This window comes from Hoplias malabaricus, chromosome 8 (assembly GCF_029633855.1).
Source record: "Hoplias malabaricus isolate fHopMal1 chromosome 8, fHopMal1.hap1, whole genome shotgun sequence".
NCBI lineage: Eukaryota > Metazoa > Chordata > Actinopteri > Characiformes > Erythrinidae > Hoplias > Hoplias malabaricus.
In genome coordinates, this window is record NC_089807.1 from 40,018,662 (window position 1) to 40,041,074 (window position 22,413).

The window sequence follows — 22,413 nt, forward strand, 5'->3', positions numbered from 1 at the left end:
ATTTACATTGTGTTCAAATTTCATGATGAATAGATGCAAAACAAGACATGTTCTGTTCATTTCCATTCAGAGTTAAGGATGTTTTAGCCTTCTACTGTTAAAGTATCTTTTTGGAGATATGAGGAAAATATAGCCAACACTGATTTGAGGGGAAATCCCCACACTGTATTGGAACAGACCACTGATATATCAAGCAGCCATTAGAGAGTTTCACTGCCCCCATGTATTCAACCTACACATGTACTAAATTATAAATGTCATGGTTAGAAAACACAAGCAATGAAATGAAGGCAGAGGATGAGCTCAGAATAGGTCAAGATGGTTTAACATTTCGGTTTCTGACCTAGTGATGCTGTGACTAATCAGAGAGCAGCAGTCTGCTTCTCAGCGAGGGCTAGTTTATTGTATAGTGTGTGCTATGGTATTTTATCATGATGTTAAAGTGCCCCAGGTATGTTGCTACATTGTTGCTAAGCTCTGGTCAGCCATGAGGTTACTTGGGTGTAACTGGCATTGTTGTCTCACTGTGACATAAGGGTAAACAAACTTTTGTAACCTGTTCATCCACATATAAATATAAATATAATATATTATATAATAATATAATAATGTAATATATATAAATATAATAAATATAGTTGAATAAAATCAGAAGATACAATTAAATATAAATCAGGTTTATATTTAGAAATTATATTAAAAAAAAACCCTGGATTGTACTACTGAAGCTTTGCAGTAGAAGTATTTTACCCCTTAGAACAAATATAATGACCTAAAATGTCATTATTGTAATAAAGTAAATGACATAAAATAACTACTGAACTTAACAATTCTCTTTGTAAGAAAAAAAAATACAAATTCATTATTAAATCTCAGGGGCCTAGCTCCATGCTCCACCCACCATTGTGACGTAACAGCATGATGTGTTAGCGTGAGTCATTTTCTACCCGTTTTCCGACAGGCCCCGCCCACCTGTACTGTGATTGGACATAAATACGAATTATTTTTATTATTATTATTATTATTATTATCATCATCATCAAAGGAAAACATGCGTTTCATTTTTAAAGTGTCTTTATAGTACGAGTGAAAGTTTTATTGTTAATCAAGAACATTTCACAGAGTCTTTACAGAGACCTCTAACAAATTATGTGTGGAACCAATAATTAACCAATAAATTTATCATGATTACTATTAATAATATTGTTATTGTTATTATTAACAGTAATGCACCATTAGTAATTTATAAATATATATTAGTAATCAGTGACTTTGTTAATAATTAACCATGTAACGTACTAATGAGTGATATCAATGAGTAAATGTCATTCTGATTTCTTGTTTATTTTTGCATTTAACTGTAGTAATTAGTTTAATAATCCATGAACCGCTTTTAAGATAACAATAAACCAATACAACATAATTTCCTTTGCTCTTGACTGTTAGATGTCGACTACTGATATATTAATAATATTTTGATTAGTGTTTATATTGGAGGTAGTAGCAGTAGTAGTACAGTTACATGTTATAGTTATCTTGTGTTTATTGTTTATTAACTGAAAGCGGATCCCGGTGTGTTTACCTGTAAACGGGCGGAGTGTAAAAGCCCTCCCCTCGCCGCTGTGCTGTGGGGGGCGCTGTAGAGGAAGGTGAAGCGCATTGTGTTGTTGTTTGGCGTTGAGTGGGAGCGGAGGGGAGCGCGCGCGTCGGAGAACAGAGGGGCGGTGCGCGAGCTGTAGAACAACGGCTCCGTAATCACGGTTACAGCAGACTGTGCGCGTGCTTCGAGCCTCACAACGACTTGGTTTTGAGCGCGTACGATGGGCTCGAGCTCGAGTAGTGGCGCGCGGCGTGTGAGCGGGTGAACGTCCTCCGGTTGTGATGAAGATGATGAGGATAAGGAGGATGAAGACGTGGACAGTGCGCTCGCGTGAGACGCGTCTGTGTTGATTTGATCGGTGTGTGTGTTTTTGTTGTTGTTGCCCGGGCTCGCGCTGTTGTTTCTACCGTGGTGCTGTTGGATGAAAGCGCGGATCGGTGGAGGTCTGTCTCGCTGCTTGTCGCCGTGTTTTTCGTTTTTTTTTTTTTTTTGATGCGGATCCGGAGTTGAGCGGAGGGAGATGTGGCTGAACCCGGAGGAGGTGCTGCTGGCCGGCGCTCTGTGGATCACCGAGAGGGCCAACCCTTATTTCATCCTCCAGAAGAGGAAAGGACACGGAGATGGAGGAGGAGGACTGGCCGGTAAGGGACAATTAAACGTTAGCCTCTATTAATAATACCTCTGCTGATGACAACAAAGCATTGTTTTCATAACACACTTCCATTTAAAGGAGCAGTAAACCCTTTTCACTATTATAGTAAAGAATATTTATATATATTTATATTTTGTTTTGTTTTTTTTTCTGTCACTTTTTCTATTTAGAGAACAACTCCCGTGTCATGAGCACTCAGATGACAGTGTAGTCCTTTGAACCTGTTTATGCTCCACAGAGCGGTTACCCATTCGGGGCGGCCATGTTTAAAAAGCTTTAGTACATAATTCCTGAAACATCCAGACCACTAGGTGCATGACTTATCATTTGAAGAGACATTGTACAAAATGACATATCCCTTCTGTTACTGTTATAAAAACAACATAAATAAATACACAAAGAGGATTATGGGTGTAGAAATGCCGTTCTGTGATTGGCTAAATTTTGGTTACACAATTCATTCATTCATTCATTATCTGTAAGCGCTTATCCAATTCAGGGTTGCGGTGGGTCCAGAGTCTACCTGGAATCATTGAGAGCAAGGCGGGAATACACCCTGGAGGGGGTGCCAGTCCTTCACACGGCAACAAAGACACACACACATTCACTCACACACTCACACCTACGGACACGGAGCCACCTACCAACGTGTGTTTTTGGACTGTGGAAGGAGACAGTCACCCAAAGGAAACCCACGCAGACACAGGGAGAACACGCCACACTCCTCACAGACAGTCATCCGGAGGAAACCCACACAGACACAGGGAGAACACACCACACTCCTCACAGACAGTCACCCGGAGGAAACCCACACAGACACAGAGAGAACACACCACACTCCTCACAGTCACCTTGAGGAAACCCACACAGACACAGGGAGAACACACCACACTCCTCACAGACAGTCACCCAGAGGAAACCCACGCAGACACAGAGAGAACACACCACACTCCTCAAAAACAGTCACCCAGAGGAAACCCACGCAGACACAGAGAGAACACACCACACTCCTCAAAAACAGTCACCCAGAGGAAACCCACACAGACACAGGGAGAACACACCACACTCCTCACAGACAGTCACCCGGAGGAAACCCACACAGACACAGGGAGAACACACCACACTCCTCACAGACAGTCACCCAGAGGAAACCCACGCAGACACAGAGAGAACACACCACACTCCTCAAAAACAGTCACCCGGAGGAAACCCATGCAGACACAGGGAGAACACACCACACTCCTCACAGACCGTCACCCGAAGGAAACCCACGCAGACACAGGGAGAACACAACACACTCCTCACAGACCGTCACCCGAAGGAAACCCACGCAGACACAGAGAGAACACACCACACTCCTCACAGACACCCGGAGCGGGAATCGAACCCTCAACCTCCAGGTCCCTGGAGCTGTGCGACTGTGACATTACCCTTTGTTACACAATTGTCATAAAAAAAAGAATCAATTTCCAATATAATGATTCTAGACTTAAAAATATTCTCAAAAGAATTTCACTTTAAGAGAAAAAGGTTTTAGTCCCAGGCTAGTTTTAATCCTTGAATAGGAACCCAACCCTCCTAGGAAGACCCAAGTCTTATTGTGATTGGCTGAGTGAACCGGTGCTTTGTGTAGCTGCTGATCAGAGAATAATATGCTGTAAACACTAGTGTTGTTAGAATTCACTTCCTCACACCCTGCACAGCTCCCATCCTCCACTCATTACTGTTGACAGTGCTAGCCAGCTCAGATGGCTGTTGTGACAGGTGGCCAGATCACAGTTGGTGCTGTCCTTCAGTGCATTGAACTGTCCAGTGATTGCCTTCATGGGTTGGTGGCATTGAGAGTGACTACGGGGGTCTGATATGGCCATGCAGTGTATGTCCAGTTCATGTATTAGATGTTGGTAGGTCACATATGTCCAGGTCATACTTCAGATGTTTCTGGGTAGAGGTGGACAGTATGTGTCTGAATCACATGCTCCTGCGTATGCATTTCACAACAGGAGAAATTCTCAAATATGCAGATAACTGAGGTCAAGCTCATCCAGCAAGAAAAGAGGAAAATGGCTGAGTTACCAATGCTATGTCCTCAACCTAGGCTTACGTTAACTCACTTACTTTGTGGATGTAGGACACCAGACTAGTGAGTCATGGTTGTGATGTCACAGCACTTGTGTATTCGGTAGCCTCTGGTCCTCATCTCCTCGCAGTGCTCAGTGTTTCTTAGTGATTTTTAGATAAGAGCTATAAGCCTTTCAAGTCGACTGTGAGCTGTGTGTGGTTTGTTTGTGTGCGTCCAGATCACACATTAGTTGTTTACGGTCAGGTGTTTTACGTCATGTGTCATGCATATTTACATGATGCAGCTTCTTATTTCAGATATTTGAAACCCCTCCTGACATTAGACACGAATAAGGGCTGTCTCTCACACACACGCCTCTGTGTGTGTGGGGCACTTCTCTGGAGTGGGTTTATTTATGTTTCAAAGCATTTAAGAATAATTCACTCTTTAAATGTAACCTATTCTTATAATTATAGATGGCAACAAACAAATACTACAAGATTTGTGGGTGAAAATGAAGCAAATCCTGTGTTAAATCATAATATCAGGCGATTATTTACTTAAAAGCCTTTTTTTTTAAGGCCTGGTCTTTGTCCAGAACAGTGTTGCAAACTCTCTGTGGGCATGAGATCCTGTTAAATGACTGTGCATTGAGCAAACAGTTGCAATGATGCTGTAAGTTTGAAAAATAATGGTCAAATATCTGTATCATCTGTTTTTTTTTTTTCCCCCAAACCTGGATATTTCTGGTTCCTGCAATAAAATGCACTTTTGCCAGCTTCACCCAGGCTCCCGTGTGTGTGTGTGGATCTGACTGAGAGATTCCTGCTGAATCATTGCCCCAGCTGTGTGCATTCACTGCTCAAAGTGGGCCACAGACAGAGGCTGGGCAGCAAAAGGATCAATATAATCCCTCAAGATGCAGGAGCTGAATCGAGGGGGGGACTGACTTCCAGCACCTTCATGTTACAGTAAATCTTGCTAAGTGGAGAAATTTGAGTTTGATGTCTGTTTGCTGTCACATTGTTTTTCAGATTCTTAAAAAAACAGGCTGCGTTTTCCGGTTTTATATGTTTTTAAAATGGACTCACACCAACTGTTATGTTAATGTAAATCGCACGACACAATTCAATCCGTCAGCTTGTGCCCTTGAAAGTAACGAATGGTGAAATCCTTTTAGCGTGAAAATGATCTATTGTGCATCACATCTTCAATTACGATCCATTATCTGTAACCCTTATCCAATTCAGGGTCACGGTGGGTCCAGAGCCTACCTGGAATCATTGGGCGCAAGACGGGAATACACCCTGGAGGGGGCGCCAGTCCTTCACAGGGCAACACACACTCACACCTACGGTCACTTTTGAGTTGCCAATCAACCTACCAACATGTGTTTTTGGACTTTGGGAGGAAACCGGAGCACACGGAGGAAACCCACGCAGACACAGGGAGAACACACCACACTCCTCACAGACAGTCACCCGGAGGAAACCCACGCAGACACAGGGAGAACACACCTCACTCCTCACAGACAGTCACCCGGAGGAAACACACGCAGACACAGGGAGAACACACCTCACTCCTCACAGACAGTCACCCGGAGGAAACACACGCAGACACAGGGAGAACACACCACACTCCTCACAGACAGTCACCCGGAGGAAACCCACGAAGACACAGGGAGAACACATCACACTCCTCACAGACAGTCACCCGGAGGAAACCTACGAAGACACAGGGAAAACACACCACACTCCTCACAGACAGTCACCCGGAGTAAACACACGCAGACAAAGGGAGAACTGTAGTTAAACGGAATCATTGTGAGATATGAGTAATTTTGACATTAACGTCCATGGCTTGTTTTGTAGAAATGTAACTAGGGTTGGTGAGAGAAAAGGAAAAAAAGGTGTGTGAAAGAAAGGTCCCTCTCCTCTGTGAAGAATGGCATATGATTTGTTTTTGTTGTTGTCTGAGTTTGGAAAGTGCTTCAGAATTACTACACTCTAAGTCTCCACTATGTGCAGTGGAATAACCGAGGCTGCTGACAGTGTCACTTAACTTTTGCAGGCAGGATGTAGTCGTCACGAACTAACGACGACGCAGTAATAAATGCCGTGTGACACAAATTTGACCTTACCCACAGGAAAATCAATCTAGAGTGCGAAAGTTAAGCGTCGATTCCACTGACACACACTCTTCCTTATCAATGTCTATAGGTATGTCCGTGTGCCTCACTGCCACCAGTGTCGTTATCAGTTATTGCTCAATCGGATCTGAATCGGCCATTGTTCTTCACAAGATACACACAGCATGACATGGCTCTGGTAAAGGCCTTCTGTTTTCAGTTACTACATTTCACATCAGATTGTAGCTGTCCTTCAGCCAAGGCCCGGAACAATAGAAACCTAATCCTGATTTCCACGTGTCGTCCGGATGTGGTCAACAAGAGCCTGCAACACTCGGTGTTTTTGTGTCCGCCCTGTGAGCAACACACCTGACCGAAGATTTGATTACTGTTGTTTTGCGATTAAATCAACCACACGTGCAGAGAAAGTGAAGTAAATCCTCGATTTTGCTAATCTTTGAGGAAATTAGCGAGCACGTGTGCGTAAGTCTGTTGGTTTCTGTGAGGGCCAGGCTCTTAGTGGCAGCGCTGGGTGGGTGGCGATGATGTCATTGTTATGTAAATGCATGAGTGGTGTGCCAGTTGGCGCTGAGAAGAGAGGCAAAGAGCCTGGCACACTGGCTCCACCTTTTCTGCAGCATTGCCCAGAGAAGGCTTGGGTGGCAGGGACTCGGGCCAAATCTCTAGAGGGCACATGCGTCGTACACAATGTTTAGCCCCAGGCCCCAGGCCCCGGGAGCATGCAGGGATCAAACCTGAGCTCAGTTGCTAAGTCTGGAGATCTGAATAGTGGGAACTGGATGGTCTCCAGGCAAGCAAACTTCGATAAGGCATTTTCATATGTTAGTGTAGGCCCTACTGCCACCCTGCAGATGGTCATAGTCAAATTCAGTCAAACCTCTGCTCCCTTATCATCATCATAACCCATTGTCTAAAGTCTTTACAAATGCTAGTCCCCATTTTCCAGCTTATCTAATGATTCACGGTCAAACACGAGCCACAGAAATAGGAACAATGTTGTTTCTGTGCTTTGGAGAAGTATTTATAAAGGCAGCTGCTCCCCAGTTTATTGCTGCTCACTGCAGACCTCTTAGGTTCATGTTATTTGAGACCGTATTGATTTTCAGCCTTTGCCAGAGAGCGACGTTCCGCCTGAGCAGAAGCCAGATTCTGAGCAGAGGATTGAAAGCAGACGGCAGTTTGAAAATGACAATAATGAGAGAAATGATTATTCCAGCTCTGTGGTCTCCAGCGTGTAGACGAACAGTAGATTGATTTGTATCGTACGTAGCTGGACAATAGGGTTCTGCTTACTGACCTTGCTTCTGGTTCTAGCCTCAAAACATCACGTGACACTGACTGTTTCTCTCAACCAAGTTAAGTACAGCTGGGCCTTACTGGATTTTAAAGAAGGAACCGAAATGACCATACGGCCGGGAGGAGTCAACATAGTTCCTGTCAGGACGGTAGAGAGAGGAAGTTTGATTGTTTTCTGTGTGTTATCATGGGAGTTCTTGTGTATGGATTTGTAGATATTTGGCTTTAGGAGGTCTACAACACAAGTTAGATATTTTGGTTTCTGTTTCGGTGACCCCCTGTCATTTGTCAGCAGAGACAGCCCTCATGAGTTCTCACAATTATGTCCTTCAAATGAACCTCTGATTGACGTGTATTTACATGTGTTTTCTGTGTTTTTAAATGTTCTGGGTTTTTTTGGGTAAAATCTTGCCTTTTACAATTTGTCATCTTTTATAATGCAGTATCTCAGCCATAAGGCGACGAATCCATAACCACTCCCATAATATCTATTTTTGTTTTTGTTTTAGAGGCATTAAATTCTTAAAAGATATCTGGTTCCCATCACTGCTGCCGTGACAACATCTGATCTGATGAGGTTCTTTAGATCTGCGCATTTAACCTCAAAATACTTTGTTACGTCTTGAAATTTCGACTCTTTAATGTTGCGTTTTTTCATCAATCTTTACTTGACGTGTTTATCTATGGATTTTAGGAACATCTCTATCTGTCTGGCCTGGCAACTGTTTTATTTCTGTTGTAGTGAACTAGTTTTGTGCTAAAGTGTACTTTACCCAGCCAGTACACGTCCCAGTTTTCCAGAAAATGACTGATGTTCCTCAGAAAGAAGGGCTGCTGTGGGTTTATCATTTTGAAATGTGTGGACTTCAAAGGCTTAATGGAGCATTAATGAGGCATGTGATGTGAGTGATGTGTATATGAGCAATGCTGAGAATGATGTGCAAGCTTTAAGGATGAACTGGAGAAACAGGTTTGTTGGCTGAGCTTCAGGATGGACTGCCATTTTGGATCATGTGATCTTTTGCTCTCTTCACCCTCTTGAAGCTTATTTTGCAGGGCTGTTTTCTTAGTGTGTGATGGTCAGAGGGGACTTTGACCTGTTGTAACAAGTCAGTAATGGACTCTACTCTTGTGGCAAGGCTTTACACAACGTGGTGGAACATTGCTGGGAGCATATGATTGAATTAAAGCCACAGGAGGGTCATTGAGTTCAGGTGCTGATGTTGGGTGATTAGTTCTGGATCCCAAACACCACTCCATTTCATTTCAGGGGTTTTGGATTGAGCTCCAGTTGTGCCAGAGCATCAACGGATTGCTTGTGTCTTCAGTGGGTGCACCTTAAAGTAGCTGAATTTGTCAATTACTTGGAGTGTTCACAAATACTTGGGCATCTAGTGTATGCTTGTATTAAAACTCCATCATACTGACAGCATCTGATAGTTTACTGAAGTGTGTGAATATGAATGTGGTTCAAATCAGAGTTGGCATTGTTAAAACTCATTTCAAAAATAATATTGTGGGTTATTAGGGGAAAATATGATTGTTATTCATGTCTAATCATGGCCTTAGTAGTAAAAACATGATTTATTTTACCGTATGTTGGCTGCACTTTTTGTAGGCCTGTTTCAACCTGTGTTTTTTTTAATTGTTTTGTTTCCTGCAGCGTCTGTCAAATTAGGCAATGGTTTATTACAGAAGATTTCCCTGTTCTCTATGTGTCTGAGCACAAATTGCCAGAAGGAGAGAGTGAAGAATGTTGTACATAAAGAGAGAGTGGGGGAGATGATGCTATTGATATGTAATTGTATTCAGATACCTTATTTAAAAAGGCCCTGGAGCAGAAGGACTGCTTCTCTAAAGACCTTGAGAGAGAGAGAGAGAGCGTGAGCGTGTGCTGTTGCGTGTCTGGGCATCAGTCAGTCTGCAGACACAGAAGAGAACTGAGAGTCCTCCCTGGAGATGAACACAAACAGTGCTTTTGCTTGTACCAGACCTGTCATGCTGCTGTCTTTGAATGATGCTAATGCTGCTTTCATACTCAGCCCTTCAAACCAGCTCACAACTAGCCACAAAGTGTCTAGTTTTCTGTTAAAGTCTGTAAAGCAAGGCCCAGTTGCTGTTGAAACAGTGGGTATTCAAAATCCAAACATAGGCTGCTCTTTTAAACCTAGCTAGATTCTGTGGTGAAATTGCTAAGCAGGCTAATTATACTTCCAGCTGTAGAACAGTATTCTAAAATTGGATGACTGTTAGTGAGGGTCGTAACTTGTTGGGAAGTGTCAATCCCTTTTGTATTAAACATTAGGTCCAGTTCAGTTATGATTCAGACTCTCTTATCCAGTTGAATCACATTGCCGAGTGAGGCTAATACAGTGTTTGGAGTCTTGTCCAAGGTTTTGTGTTGGTGAAGTGACACTTGATGGTGTATAAAGCAAAACAAATACATTTCTCGTTAAGCTGTAGTTGAACACTGTGTTACCTGCTGACCTTAGATTGTGAAAACATTAGCGTTAGCTAATATTTATATAGCTCTATGTATTAGCTTGTATAGCTAAAGTTACCTACCCCACATACATATCTATGCTAACATACCATAGAGTAATAAAAACAAATACAGAATGTGGAGATTTACCCCTCCCCCTTTACTTTTACTTACTTTAAAGCTAATATTAGCATTAGCTGTTTAAACACATAGCTAAAACCTAATTTATTTGGTGATTCCTATATCCCTGTTTATTTTCCTGTAATATGAAATGTGAAGTCTTTTGGCTTTTGTGTAATTACAGACCTCTTTCTTTCACTAGATATGTGTGAATTAGTTTTATTGTAGCCTTTAGGTGAGTTATAAAGCCTCTTGTCATGTTCTCGCCTAGTTGGCAGCTGGTGTGAAACCATTGTGTTTTCATGTGTGAAACTGTGCCATACCAATGTTAAAACTGCTGAGGTGTGAACGAGTTTTTACACCTCCAGCAGACTTCGCTTCAAAGCAACCAGCTTTGATTTATTCTTATTTAAAAGACAGAAACTAGCACTAAAACTCTGTCTCTCATTCACTCACTCATTATTTAAGAATTTAACACTATAGTTGCCTTCAGAAACAATGAAGTTATCTTGGACATCCCCAGTTAGCAACATTTTCTTCTTAGTTATGTGTGAATCATTCATCCTAGAGTCATCCTAGCTTTATCATGGTCATGCTTCAAGTGTGGAATATTTTTATTTCACTTCCACAATGACGTTTTAAACCCAGAACAGGAGTATTTGCTCATAAGGCATTTTTGAATGTAAATATGAAGAATTCAAGGGTTTCCCCCGTCACACCATCAAAAGATATTTTCTATAAGTAACTTTGAATTGTCAGGTTTTTTGTTATAATGAATTATATAAAAGTAAATCTCTGATCTCACAAATTTTTTTATATAATTAAGAATCTTTGGAAAATAATTGGCGGCACGGTGGCAACAGGTAGTGTCACAGTCACACAGCTCCAGGGACCTGGAGGTTGTGGGTTCGATTCCCTCTCCGGGTGACTGTCTGTGAGGAGTGTGGTGTGTTTTCTCTGTGTCTGTGTGGGTTTCCTCCGGGTGACTGTCTGTGAAGAGTGTGGTGTGTTTTCTCTGTGTCTGTGTGGGTTTCCTCCGGGTGACTGTCTGTGAGGAGTGTGGTGTGTTCTCTCTGTGTCTGCGTGGGTTTCCTCCGGGTGCTCCGGTCTCCTCCTACAGTCCAAAAACACAAGTTGGTAGGTGGATTGGTGACTCAAAAGTGTCCGTAGGTGTGAGTCAATGTGTGTATGTGTATGTGTGTGTGTATGTTGCCCTGTGAAGGACTGGCGCCACCCCCAGGGTGTATTCCCATCTTACGCCCAATGATTCCAGGTAGGCTCTGGACCCACTGCGACCCTGAACTGGATAAGCGCTTACAGATAATGAATAATGATGGATGGAAAAAGATTCCGTTCATTTTGAAATTTTAGATTTGATTATTTCCCTTCGATTTAGTTAGTTAGTTAGTTATTCTTAAAAAAAAAAAATGCTGAATAAATGAATGTGACTGGAGGAGAACTGTTGTAGGAAACTGTTCAATAAAAGCTTGGTGCCTCTTTTTTTCATTTTTGAGGGATATTTTACTTTACTGTATATATTATATATGTTGTAATGTTTAATATTTGGCCTGTTCCATTTGCTAACATCAGTGCAATGCATGATAAACACTTTGGTCCCACTTATTCCCATTCACGCTGGTATTAGTAAAATTAGATTTCTTTATTTTCCTGCAGGTTTGCTGGTGGGAACTCTGGACGTAGTGTTGGACTCCAGTGCCCGTGTGGCTCCGTACAGGATCCTCTACCAGACGCCGGACTCGCTGGTCTACTGGACCATCGCTCATGGTAACGTGCCATCTTTACTAACTGTCCACCATCTCTGAATGCTCTTTCACATCTTCCCTTTCTCTGGTGCAGTCTCCAATGCCAGCCATTACCTCATGCCCCACCGAGCTGAAAAGGGGAAGGCGAAAGCTTGAAAATCAATGACGTTTTCCCCTTCCTCTTTAAATTCTGTCTAACTGGGGGCTACATAATGGTTTGTATGATCTCAGCACTGGACCGATGGAGTAGTACTCATTAAATGCTTTGCTTGGATGGTGAGTCCTTATATTTAGTTTGAATACCAGCATGGATGGGAATTATATTCTATACAAATAAGGGTAAGACTTGGGCAAGACTTCTGACACCGCAGCTGCTGTCTCATTTAGTTGTAATTCATCAAATGTAAATGCAGATATAAAACCAAAAACAACTTAGGTTTTTAGCCATGGTTTGTGTTGTTTACTCTATGCACTGCTGCTAGTGCTCTATTGATCAAAGAGCCAGAAATCCCCCTCTTAGCTGCAGGCTTTTAAGAACAGTGCATCTAAGCAGGCTTAATTGAATTTCTCCTTGGCACTTACGGTAGCTGGGTATGATATTCTCCATTCTCTACCACCACAGCCACCCCCTACTACGCTGTTTAAAAGTACTGACACTCTACACATGGTCTAAGAGAGTTACGTCTGAAATCATTTATAAAAATTCAAAATATATACTATTCTTAATTGCATTCAGTTACAGAAACATTAGTGAAGTCAGGTACTGATAGAGTATAATTAATTCAGAATCTCAAATACCACTCCAGCTCATTCCAAATGAATCGGATGGAGGTTCTACATCCCAGAGAAAACAGTTAAAATGCACAACAGCCCATAATTAAATGAAAGCTTCAGTAGCATTTCACAAATTAATTTTAAAAATCACTGTTAACACCAATTAAAAATTTATAATTTCTAACTCCATTGTATTGTCTTTTAGTTGCTGCTCACGTGCATATCTCCAACAGAAAAAGAAATCTATTCTTTTATGTTTTTTTTTTTTAAGTGTCACTGAAAATCCCAGCTGCAAGTCCAGGCTAGCATGGGATGATTGACAGTGTCCCAAGCACAGGCAGTTAAAGTAATCAATATGTGAAAAATAACAGTGAAACAATCTCTGGATCAATGACAAGATGCATTTTAAAAGATGAATTTTCGTTTAGCAGCAGCTCTCAGCTGGAACAGTTTAGCTCTAACCACTGAAGTTATCTGCTTGTCAGATTTTAGAACAGAGTTATGTATAACTGTGTATTGGAGGGATGTTACTGGAGGAAGTTCTTGGACATTCAGTTTTTCAACTCTGAACATTTTGATATCTCAGTTTCTCCTTCGACTCTTCTCATGAAACAAAAATGAACACAGCTCAGTGCCTGTACATTCCACAGAAATTGGCAACAATGCTTTGCGTGACTTCATTTTGACACGTCTCATCTTGAAACACGCTGGCATAAAACCGTGACTCATAAGAGTTAAACATATTAAACAGTGAAATCAGAATGGGGCCCAGAATGGATCCCTGGGGTACACCAATAGCAAGCTGCCAACATAGTGTCTTAAAGTTAATTAAAATAAATAGAGCTAGTTTGGATAATCCCATTACATTCTTACAGCAGAACAGGGCTGTGCTTTCTCTGCTCATCCTTCAATTTTCACACTCAGTGAAGGCTTGTGTGTTTGTGTACTCAGTAATGTTCTCGGGTGAATCTCAGAGAATGTGTTTCCTAGGGTTTGTGTTGTGTTGAAAGCTATTGAAGTGACTCCTCTTCTCTTGAGAGTCATTGCTCTGTGCAGCTCAAAATGGAAGGCCGTTAGAGTGGCTCATATGCTGTATATGTTTCTGTATGGTACCAGTACTTTCATGTTTGACACCCGTTCGGTTTCTGAACACACGCGGTGTTGAAGGACCAATGCTAACTTCTTGTAACTGTGGGTCATTCTGTGTGAAAAGATCAGCTCAAAGGTCTAGTAAAACGTGTGTAGAATAGGAAACCCTGCATAAGAAGCTGAGGTGCATGAGCATGGGGATTAGCCGTATTTTTAGCCTTGCTATTAATTCAGACTTTATTATTAATATCTTGAGCACTCTCTGTGCCGTGCACTTCTTATGAAGCACTCTCACGGTGAAGTGGAGAACAATTTATGACTTATCCATGGATTACTACTGCGTGTTGGTACTGGCGCTCTCTTCATTACCTGGTTCAGCAGATTCTAAAGCCTGTTAACAACAATCGCTGCAATAACTGCTGCCCACATAATGGAAAACCTAGCATGGGAACGAACCACAAGAATGTCTGTCCTAGCTCCGCAGCTCAGTGCTACAGCCCCTGTAGTTGATATTTTTGCATTAAAAATGGTGACTTTAAGCTTATATAACGTGTTTGCATAACCAAACCTCTGTGTCCTTCCACACATGCTACGACATAAAGTGTGGAGTGATAAGCTATGTCTTAGCAATATAATGTTCCATATATTCTCCATTTTCTCTGTACTCATTTGTTAACAAATGACCTGCACATACAAGGGTTATTCCACATCAGATCACTGGAGCATGAGGAGTGTTTTAAGACTTTAATATTACACAGGAATTGTTAATATATTGTAGTTTTGACCTGTTAGCTTTAGACACCATTAGCAAGTGCTTCATTAGCACTGCAAAGTAGGCTAACTCTACACATTTGAATATATGTTAGGCATTTTAAATTAGCTGCAGGCATGCTCCAACTCTCTCACAGTGGAAAACTTTGTTATTTGTCAGGAGGCTAATTTGCATATTGTAGCCTTTAGGGCAGTGTCGTAAAATGAATTACCAACAATAGGTGTGTCACTTTTAGTAGCTTTTAGCAATTATCTGGGGCCAAGATGGCAGCCAGAATTCTAACAGTACTTCAGGTTATAAATATATATATCTCTCTCTCAGGGAGCTCACGAAGAGAGATCACAGAACACTGGGAGTGGCTGGAGCACAACCTCCTGCAGACACTGTCCATCTTCGAGAATGAAAACGACATCACTACCTTTGTGAAGGGCAAGATTCAGGTGAGGCTGGAATCCAATTTAAGTACTGCAGTATGCTTTTTGTGGGGTTAAACGAGCTGGGATTAAAATTCAACTTTGAAGAATCAGTCTCCTTAAAATCAACACTAGGTACAGTTTGATATTTTTTGCTCCTGGGCTCCCCCTGTAGTTGCAGGGTGTAATTATCTTGTGAGAGGTGTGGGTGACTCCAAAAGTTACATAGTTCATTCATTCATTATCTGTAACCCTTATCCAGTTCAGGGTTGCGGTGAGTCCAGAGCCTACCTGGAATCATTGGGTGCAAGGCGGAATACACCCTGGAGGGGGCGCCAGTCAAAAGTTACATAGTGCAGTTTATATACACACCATCATTGCACAGCGATTAAAAATAGCAACAAACTACACATTCATATTAGCTTATGATCACTCCACGACAAAGCTGTTAAAATGACACACACTCTCATTCTGTATTATAATTCCAGGATCATAACTCGTTAAAATAATAAAATGTTTATTAAAGTACCTCTGTAATTTTTAACAGAGAGAGGTTTAAATATCCCTTGTTCCCCAGGGGAAGATTATTTAATAGCTCTGTTTTTCCGAGGCCACATGAGGAATCATGAGACAAAGATTAGTTATTCACAACTCACTGAATTTGGCCTCTCAGCGTTTGAATGAAAGGGCAGCCAGTGGATGGATAACACTGAACTAATGTGTAGCACGTCTTATCGCACACTTGGCTTTGTATGAACATATACTCAATGGCCAAAAGTCTGTGGACACCTACTTGTTCGACATTTTCCCGGACTTGGAAGGGTTTCACGTGAAGTTTGTCCCCTTTTTGCTTCAGTAACAATCACTACTCTACCGGCAAGTCAATCTTGGAACATTTCTGTGAGGATTTGATTGAATTTGCCACATACACTTTAGTGAAGTCAGGTACAGATGTTGGGTTATTAGTTGTAGATCAAACACAACTTTCCTCCCCCAGTTGAAAACATCTCTAGCTTACACTTGGCATTTAGCTTTGTGCCCTTGGGCTCATTGTCCACTTTCACATCGTGCTTTTAGATTATTTAAGCACTGAACTTCGGCTACTTTAAAGTTCTGTTAATGCTGTTATGAAATTCTTGTCACATTAATGACTGGAAACAAATGGTGTTTGTGTTTCCTGTGTCTTTCCCTCTCTCTCTCCATCTGTTTATCTGTCTGTCTGCCTCTCTCTCCCACTCCTACAGGGAATCATTGCCGAATACAACAAAAACCACGACAGTAAGGAGGACGATGACACAGAGAAGTTTAAGGAGGCCATAGCGAAATTCCGGAAGCTGTTTGGGATGCCCGAGGAGGAGAAGCTGGTGAACTATTACTCCTGCAGCTACTGGAAAGGGAAAGTGCCACGGCAGGGCTGGCTCTACCTCAGCATCAACCACCTTTGCTTCTACTCCTACCTGCTGGGCAAGGAGGGTGAGTGTGGAAGTGAGATACCTACAGCCTTACGGAGAGTAATACCAGCTGCTTTTGCGGTCCTAATAATGGGAAATCATAGCGTTTATACCTGGTACCTAACTGGACAGATCCGGAGTGGAAGTAGTGTCGACATAAATGCATGCTATTGGGTATTAACCTTTTAAATCCTTTAAAAACGATGTAGCTTCTGTGACACCCACTACTCCGTGTTCCTCTCCCTTGTTACAGCCAAGCTGGTGGTCCGCTGGGCAGACATCACACAGCTGGAGAAGAACGCAACCCTCCTGCTGCCGGACATGGTGCGGGTCAGCACGCGCTGCAGCGAGCATGTGTTCTCCGTGTTCCTCAATGTCAACGAAACCTTTAAACTCATGGAGCAGCTGGCCAACATCGCCATGAGGCAGCTGCTGGACAACAAGGGCTTTGAGCAGGACCGCTCACTCCCCAAACTCAAGAAGAAGTCGCCCAAGAAAGTGTCAGCCCTCAAAAGGTTAGAACACAGACTTAATAAAGAAAGGAGAAGGAAATGGAGGAAGCTTGTGCTGCGCTGATAAAAGTGCATTTCTGCATGACAAACTTCAGATGTAGCTTTCAATAGACCTCCACACATTTGCTGTTACTCCCTTTCACACCAACAGCACATAAACATCTAGGGAGTGTTGTTTTGTAGTTGGTGATTTGTCCTTTTGTGGAATTCTGGGTCTAAGCCTTATTCTCTATGGGGAAAAGTCAGTATGCCTTGCACCTTTCGTCCTTGAATATCTCTGGATCCTTTCATGAATAACGCTGTTGCTCATTAAAATTACACCTTTGTGCTTTATTTTAGTGGTTTTAGAGCCAATGAAGGGCTGCTGTGTTTGTGACAGCTACCTGCACAGTGCATCTCACACGGGAGCGCACGATTATGAAAGTGATTTGAAGCCACAGCAAGGTGCCAAACCCCAAATAGCCTTTGCAAAAGAATTTGAGTGTTCAAGCACTTTATGAAGGCCAGAAAGATTAGAATGTAAATCTTTGGAAAGTGGCATGCAGCCAAGCTTATAAAACTGAACGCTGCTAATCTTATTTTTTGCAAAGCATGCACACAGCAGCGCTTCTGAAATTGTGTTTTCAACCCCAGCCTGCTGGTAATAAACACCTTTTGCTGCTTGGTTATTTCACACAGCGCTGACACTTTAGATACGATGAACGTTGTGGGATTTTGATAATGAACTTCTTGTGCACTAATGGCTCAGCTGACTGAGACGGGGGTCAAGAGGGCTGCAGGTTGGACATCAGCTGAACGTTACTCAACTCTAATCATTTGACTCTATTTATATGATGCAAACACTCTATGACTTTTCCCAGTTTGCTGCAGAGAGGTTGGAATATTTAATGGTGGCAATCAGCTGCAAGAGCTGGACACTGCTGAGGTGCATTATACCCCTATACCCCATGCTTTTTATATGGCATAGCTGCTCCAGAGCATCCTATGTAATGTCATGCACAGAGCCTAGTATTTCCTATTGTATACATCTTATTATTATCTTTAATGTATTTACAGGGATCTGGACGCCAGGGCCAAAAGCGAGCGCTACCGGGCGCTTTTCCGTTTGCCGAAAGACGAGAAACTAGACGGCCACACGGACTGCACACTGTGGACTCCCTTCAACAAGATGCACATCCTGGGCCAGATGTTCGTCTCCACCAACTACATCTGCTTCACTAGTAAAGAGGAGACCATGTGCAGTCTCATCATCCCCCTCAGAGAGGTCAGTCTTGGGAGAGGCTTAGGGCGAGGCCTGGTTGACGGTGCACAATTCGATAGCAGAAATATCTATTACACAACACTGCAGTTTTCAGAATCAGACTCAATCTTATGAATGTTTCTGTAGAAATGACAGCTTGATTCTAAAACGAGAAATGACCAAGTGATGTACAATCCAAGACACATCATTGTTGCAGGGATATTGTACCAATATTTAGTTTATAACCCCACAGTTAACAGCTATGGTTAATGTATTCTAGTCCACGTATAAGTGGAGATGAACAGCAGCAGCAGCCTTTTGCTTAGGTCCAGTAGCTTCTGTGAGTTAATAAACTGTGAACGCTTGTAGGCTTATAATGTAACACAGCAGTGTAAGTCAACATGAGGTGAGTCTGTAGCGCTGAACTGCTGAAGGAGGTCATTTCTGTGTAAATACATGTCCGTTTCACTACCTCCACCCAATACCTTCCGAATCCAACTGCTGTCTCCTCCAGTCAGAGCCCGTACATCATGATCTTTAGGAAGCACAAAGCCACAATTGAGTCATGCATAATACTGCAGTGATGACCTTGATCTGCTGTATATCGGAGATTAATAGAGCAGCCTGTTTATTAGCAAACCGCTTTGACTAATAGCTGATTCATTTATCAATGTGCATCCGCTCTCTGTTTGTACAGGTCAGTGTTGATGAACCCATTCTAGCTGTTGTGAGAGTATAAAATGCTTATTTAGGGAGCTGTCAGACACTGTTAATGTTTGTTAGCGTTTGCAAGCACCCAGCTGTCGAACTGGACGCTCTATCCACGTTGCAGTTCAACAAAGTGGGCTGCTGTGAACCGTGACAACTAACAAAATGTATGTTTTAGAGTTTGTACAAAATTACTCTCATTAAATAAGGATTGTTTCCATTTATTTATAATAATCTAATTGATAAAGGTGGTGTAAATACTAATAAATCTGTAAAATATAATTAACAAGCAGTGTCTCAGACCTGAGGCGGCATATACATAACCAGTTCTTATAATAGCTGTCCGTGTGGGAGCCTTTAGGACAGTTAATGCTTCGGATCACCCCCGTAGAGAAACATTGTCAGTGTTTCGAACAAAGCTATAGGCATTTGCTTATGTCTTAATGATATAATCATGTTTATTTATTTGGGGGGGAAAAAACCTAGAGACGCCCCCTTTTTCATTTTGCCTTATACACACATCATCACATTCATATCTCTGGACAAATGCATGTCCCTCTTGTTTAATCACTCTGTTCTACACCAGTTTATGACGCACTGCCTCTCTCGTTGACCGTACCTTCACTTTGAGGCTATAAATATTTAAGAGCTCAATTTCATGCTCAATTATCCACCACCTGTCCTACAGGTGACCATCGTGGAGAAGGCAGACAGCTCCAGTGTGCTGCCCAGCCCCCTGTCCATCAGCACCAAGAACCGCATGACCTTCTTGTTCGCTAACCTGAAGGACAGAGACTTTCTTGTGCAGAGGATTTCTGACTTCCTGCAGCAGACTTCCTCCAAGATCTACTACGAGAGGGAGATCACAGGAAGCCTCAACAGCTCTGATGATGAGGTTGGGTGCCATAATTACTAGCTTTCTATTTCGTAACTGTAGCTCTGTGCTTTGTTATTATCTCAAAGCGCCAATCAAGGGTCAATACAGGCCTGTTTTAACTTCTGCAGTGACTGAGTGTTTTAATTAATATAGAACATGGCTAAGCTCCGTTTGGGGTTTTAATGAGTGTAATAATTTATTTGAAGGGTATCTGCATTAGAAATGTAAGGCATGGACCTTAATTATCAGTGAATAACATTTTAAAATGCAGTACTTTGGTATAATTATGAGTTCTATTGTCATTAAGGCTCTCAAACTAATGGGTAGATGTTGTGAATCGTTAGCACCCAGTATTATCTCATATAAGACAGAGACTTAATAAAAAACACATTATTATTAGATGATGTCCTCAATGTGAAATAATAAACAGGATTGATTTAATTGTGTGTGTGTGTGTGTGTGTGTGTGTGTGTTGTCCAGGTGTATTCTCAGCAGGGCAGTCTGCTCTCCTGTAGTCCACAGCGCAGTAGTCTGGGCTCTGAGGGCGAGAGCGAGCGCCAATTCAACCTCAACGACAACAGTGTTCCCACGGCAACACAGGCCCTGATGACCATGTACCGCCGCCGCTCACCTGAGGAGTTCAACCCCAAACTGGTACGCACTCATAATTCATGCACACTACCTCATGTTCACCTCTATATCAGGGGGGGGGGGCGCTATATGCATTCAAGCCAGCCATAAATTAATGTCACATCTTTCAAAATAAGAGTTTAAAAATTTTTGAAATCATTCTACAATTTTAAAGACATCAGCTCTGATCCAAACCTGGAATGTTGATCTGATTCAAAGTTTATGCGTGGCAACCTGAATTGCCAAAACATAACAAACACAAGGAACACCGTGTTAAACACTAAAACAACAACATAGCAACCACTTGGAAAACCAGAACAACAACCAAGCAACCACTTGGAAAACCAGAACAACAACATAGCAACCACCTGGAAAACCAAAACAACAACATAGCAACCACCTGGAAAACCAAAACAACAACATAGCAACCACCTGGAAAACCAAAACAACAACATAGCAACCACCTGGAAAACCAAAACAACAACATAGCAACCACCTGGGAGTTGCTTAAGCTGCACCATCACTCTGCGTCATCATTTTTTGCAGAAACACTTTTCTAGTTTAATATGTAATTTTTATTAAAGATTTAATCACCCATCTCTGGTTTGCATTTGGATTTGCTAATTACTAATTATCAATGTAAATTAGAAACAAATTAATCAGTATGGTATTGACACCCTCTTGGAAATTACATTGACACGAGAGCTGCTTACAGATTCCTACCATAGTGATTATGTATATGTAATGTTTGAGTATGCTTACAAAAATGCCTGCAGTTATACAGGATGTCATGCAATGGTATACTGCGGGACATATTTACATGCGTAAAGTGAGAGCTGCTGTTTTGAAATGAGGCAGTTATTTACAGAAGCCGAAACTGAGAACTGCACAGTTCTTTACTCTGTTAACATTTTGCGAAGGCTTTAAACTCTGCACAGACCCAACTTCACTTTCACAAGTTCAAGTCCAAGGACTGACATGAGTGGGCAAGAGGTTGCACAGTGCTGGAGAGAGAGAGGAAACAAACCACAGCAGCACAAAGCCAACTTTAGAGTATGCCTTGAGGTATTAAAGTTTTCAATACCTTGAGGTACTGAGTTTTGCGAGACATTATAAAGTATAATATATGCCCTATAACAGCTGTTGAATGCAGTAATAAAGCGCTATGGATACAGGATTCGTGGGGTTGGTTGTTTCCTGTTAATGGTCTCATAAGGAAGTAGTTCTTACCGCCGCGGACAGAGTCGAGACCAAAGGAAAATGTGTCCAAAGAGACTGAAGATCAAACTTTGCCTGATCTTAAGAGTGCAAGTGCCCTAGAGACTCACAGCTTCGTGAGAGGTACTGTTTTGTAACTGTGTGCGCGTGTGTGTGTTTGTGCTCAGGCTAAGGAGTTCCTGAAGGAGCAGGCCTGGAAGAATCACTTTACAGAGTACGGACAGGGAGTGTGTATGTACCGCACTGAGAAGACCAAAGAGCTAGTGCTCAAAGGCATTCCAGAAAACATGAGAGGAGAGCTATGGCTGCTGTTCTCAGGTGAGATGCACGCACACACACTGCACACACATGCATTCATTGGTTTTCATGTCAACGTTTGAACACCCCTGGTCAAACTACAGTATCCATCCATCCATTATCTATAACCCTTCTCCAGTTCAGGGTCGCGGTGGGTCCAGAGCCTACCTGGAATCATTGGGCGCAAGGCGGGGGTACACCCTGGAGGGGGCGCCAGTCCTTCACAGGGCAACACAGACACACACACACACACACACACACACACACACACACACACACATTCACTCACACCTACGGACACTTTGGAA

General features: G+C 42.2%; 1 protein-coding gene across 1 annotated transcript in view; it reads left to right on the plus strand.

The window, feature by feature from the left end:
- The first annotated feature begins 1,681 nt into the window (after window positions 1–1,681).
- tbc1d9 (TBC1 domain family, member 9 (with GRAM domain)) overlaps window positions 1,682–22,413 on the plus strand; it is a 34,958-nt gene continuing 14,226 nt past the window's right edge. The window contains exons 1-9 of the mRNA XM_066679296.1: window positions 1,682–2,241; window positions 12,036–12,146; window positions 15,081–15,199; window positions 16,417–16,645; window positions 16,877–17,138; window positions 18,192–18,399; window positions 19,772–19,978; window positions 20,441–20,614; window positions 21,976–22,126. Of these exons, the coding sequence (XP_066535393.1) occupies window positions 2,121–2,241; window positions 12,036–12,146; window positions 15,081–15,199; window positions 16,417–16,645; window positions 16,877–17,138; window positions 18,192–18,399; window positions 19,772–19,978; window positions 20,441–20,614; window positions 21,976–22,126 (1,582 nt within the window). The 5' untranslated portion in view covers window positions 1,682–2,120. The remainder of the gene's footprint in view (window positions 2,242–12,035; window positions 12,147–15,080; window positions 15,200–16,416; window positions 16,646–16,876; window positions 17,139–18,191; window positions 18,400–19,771; window positions 19,979–20,440; window positions 20,615–21,975; window positions 22,127–22,413) is intronic.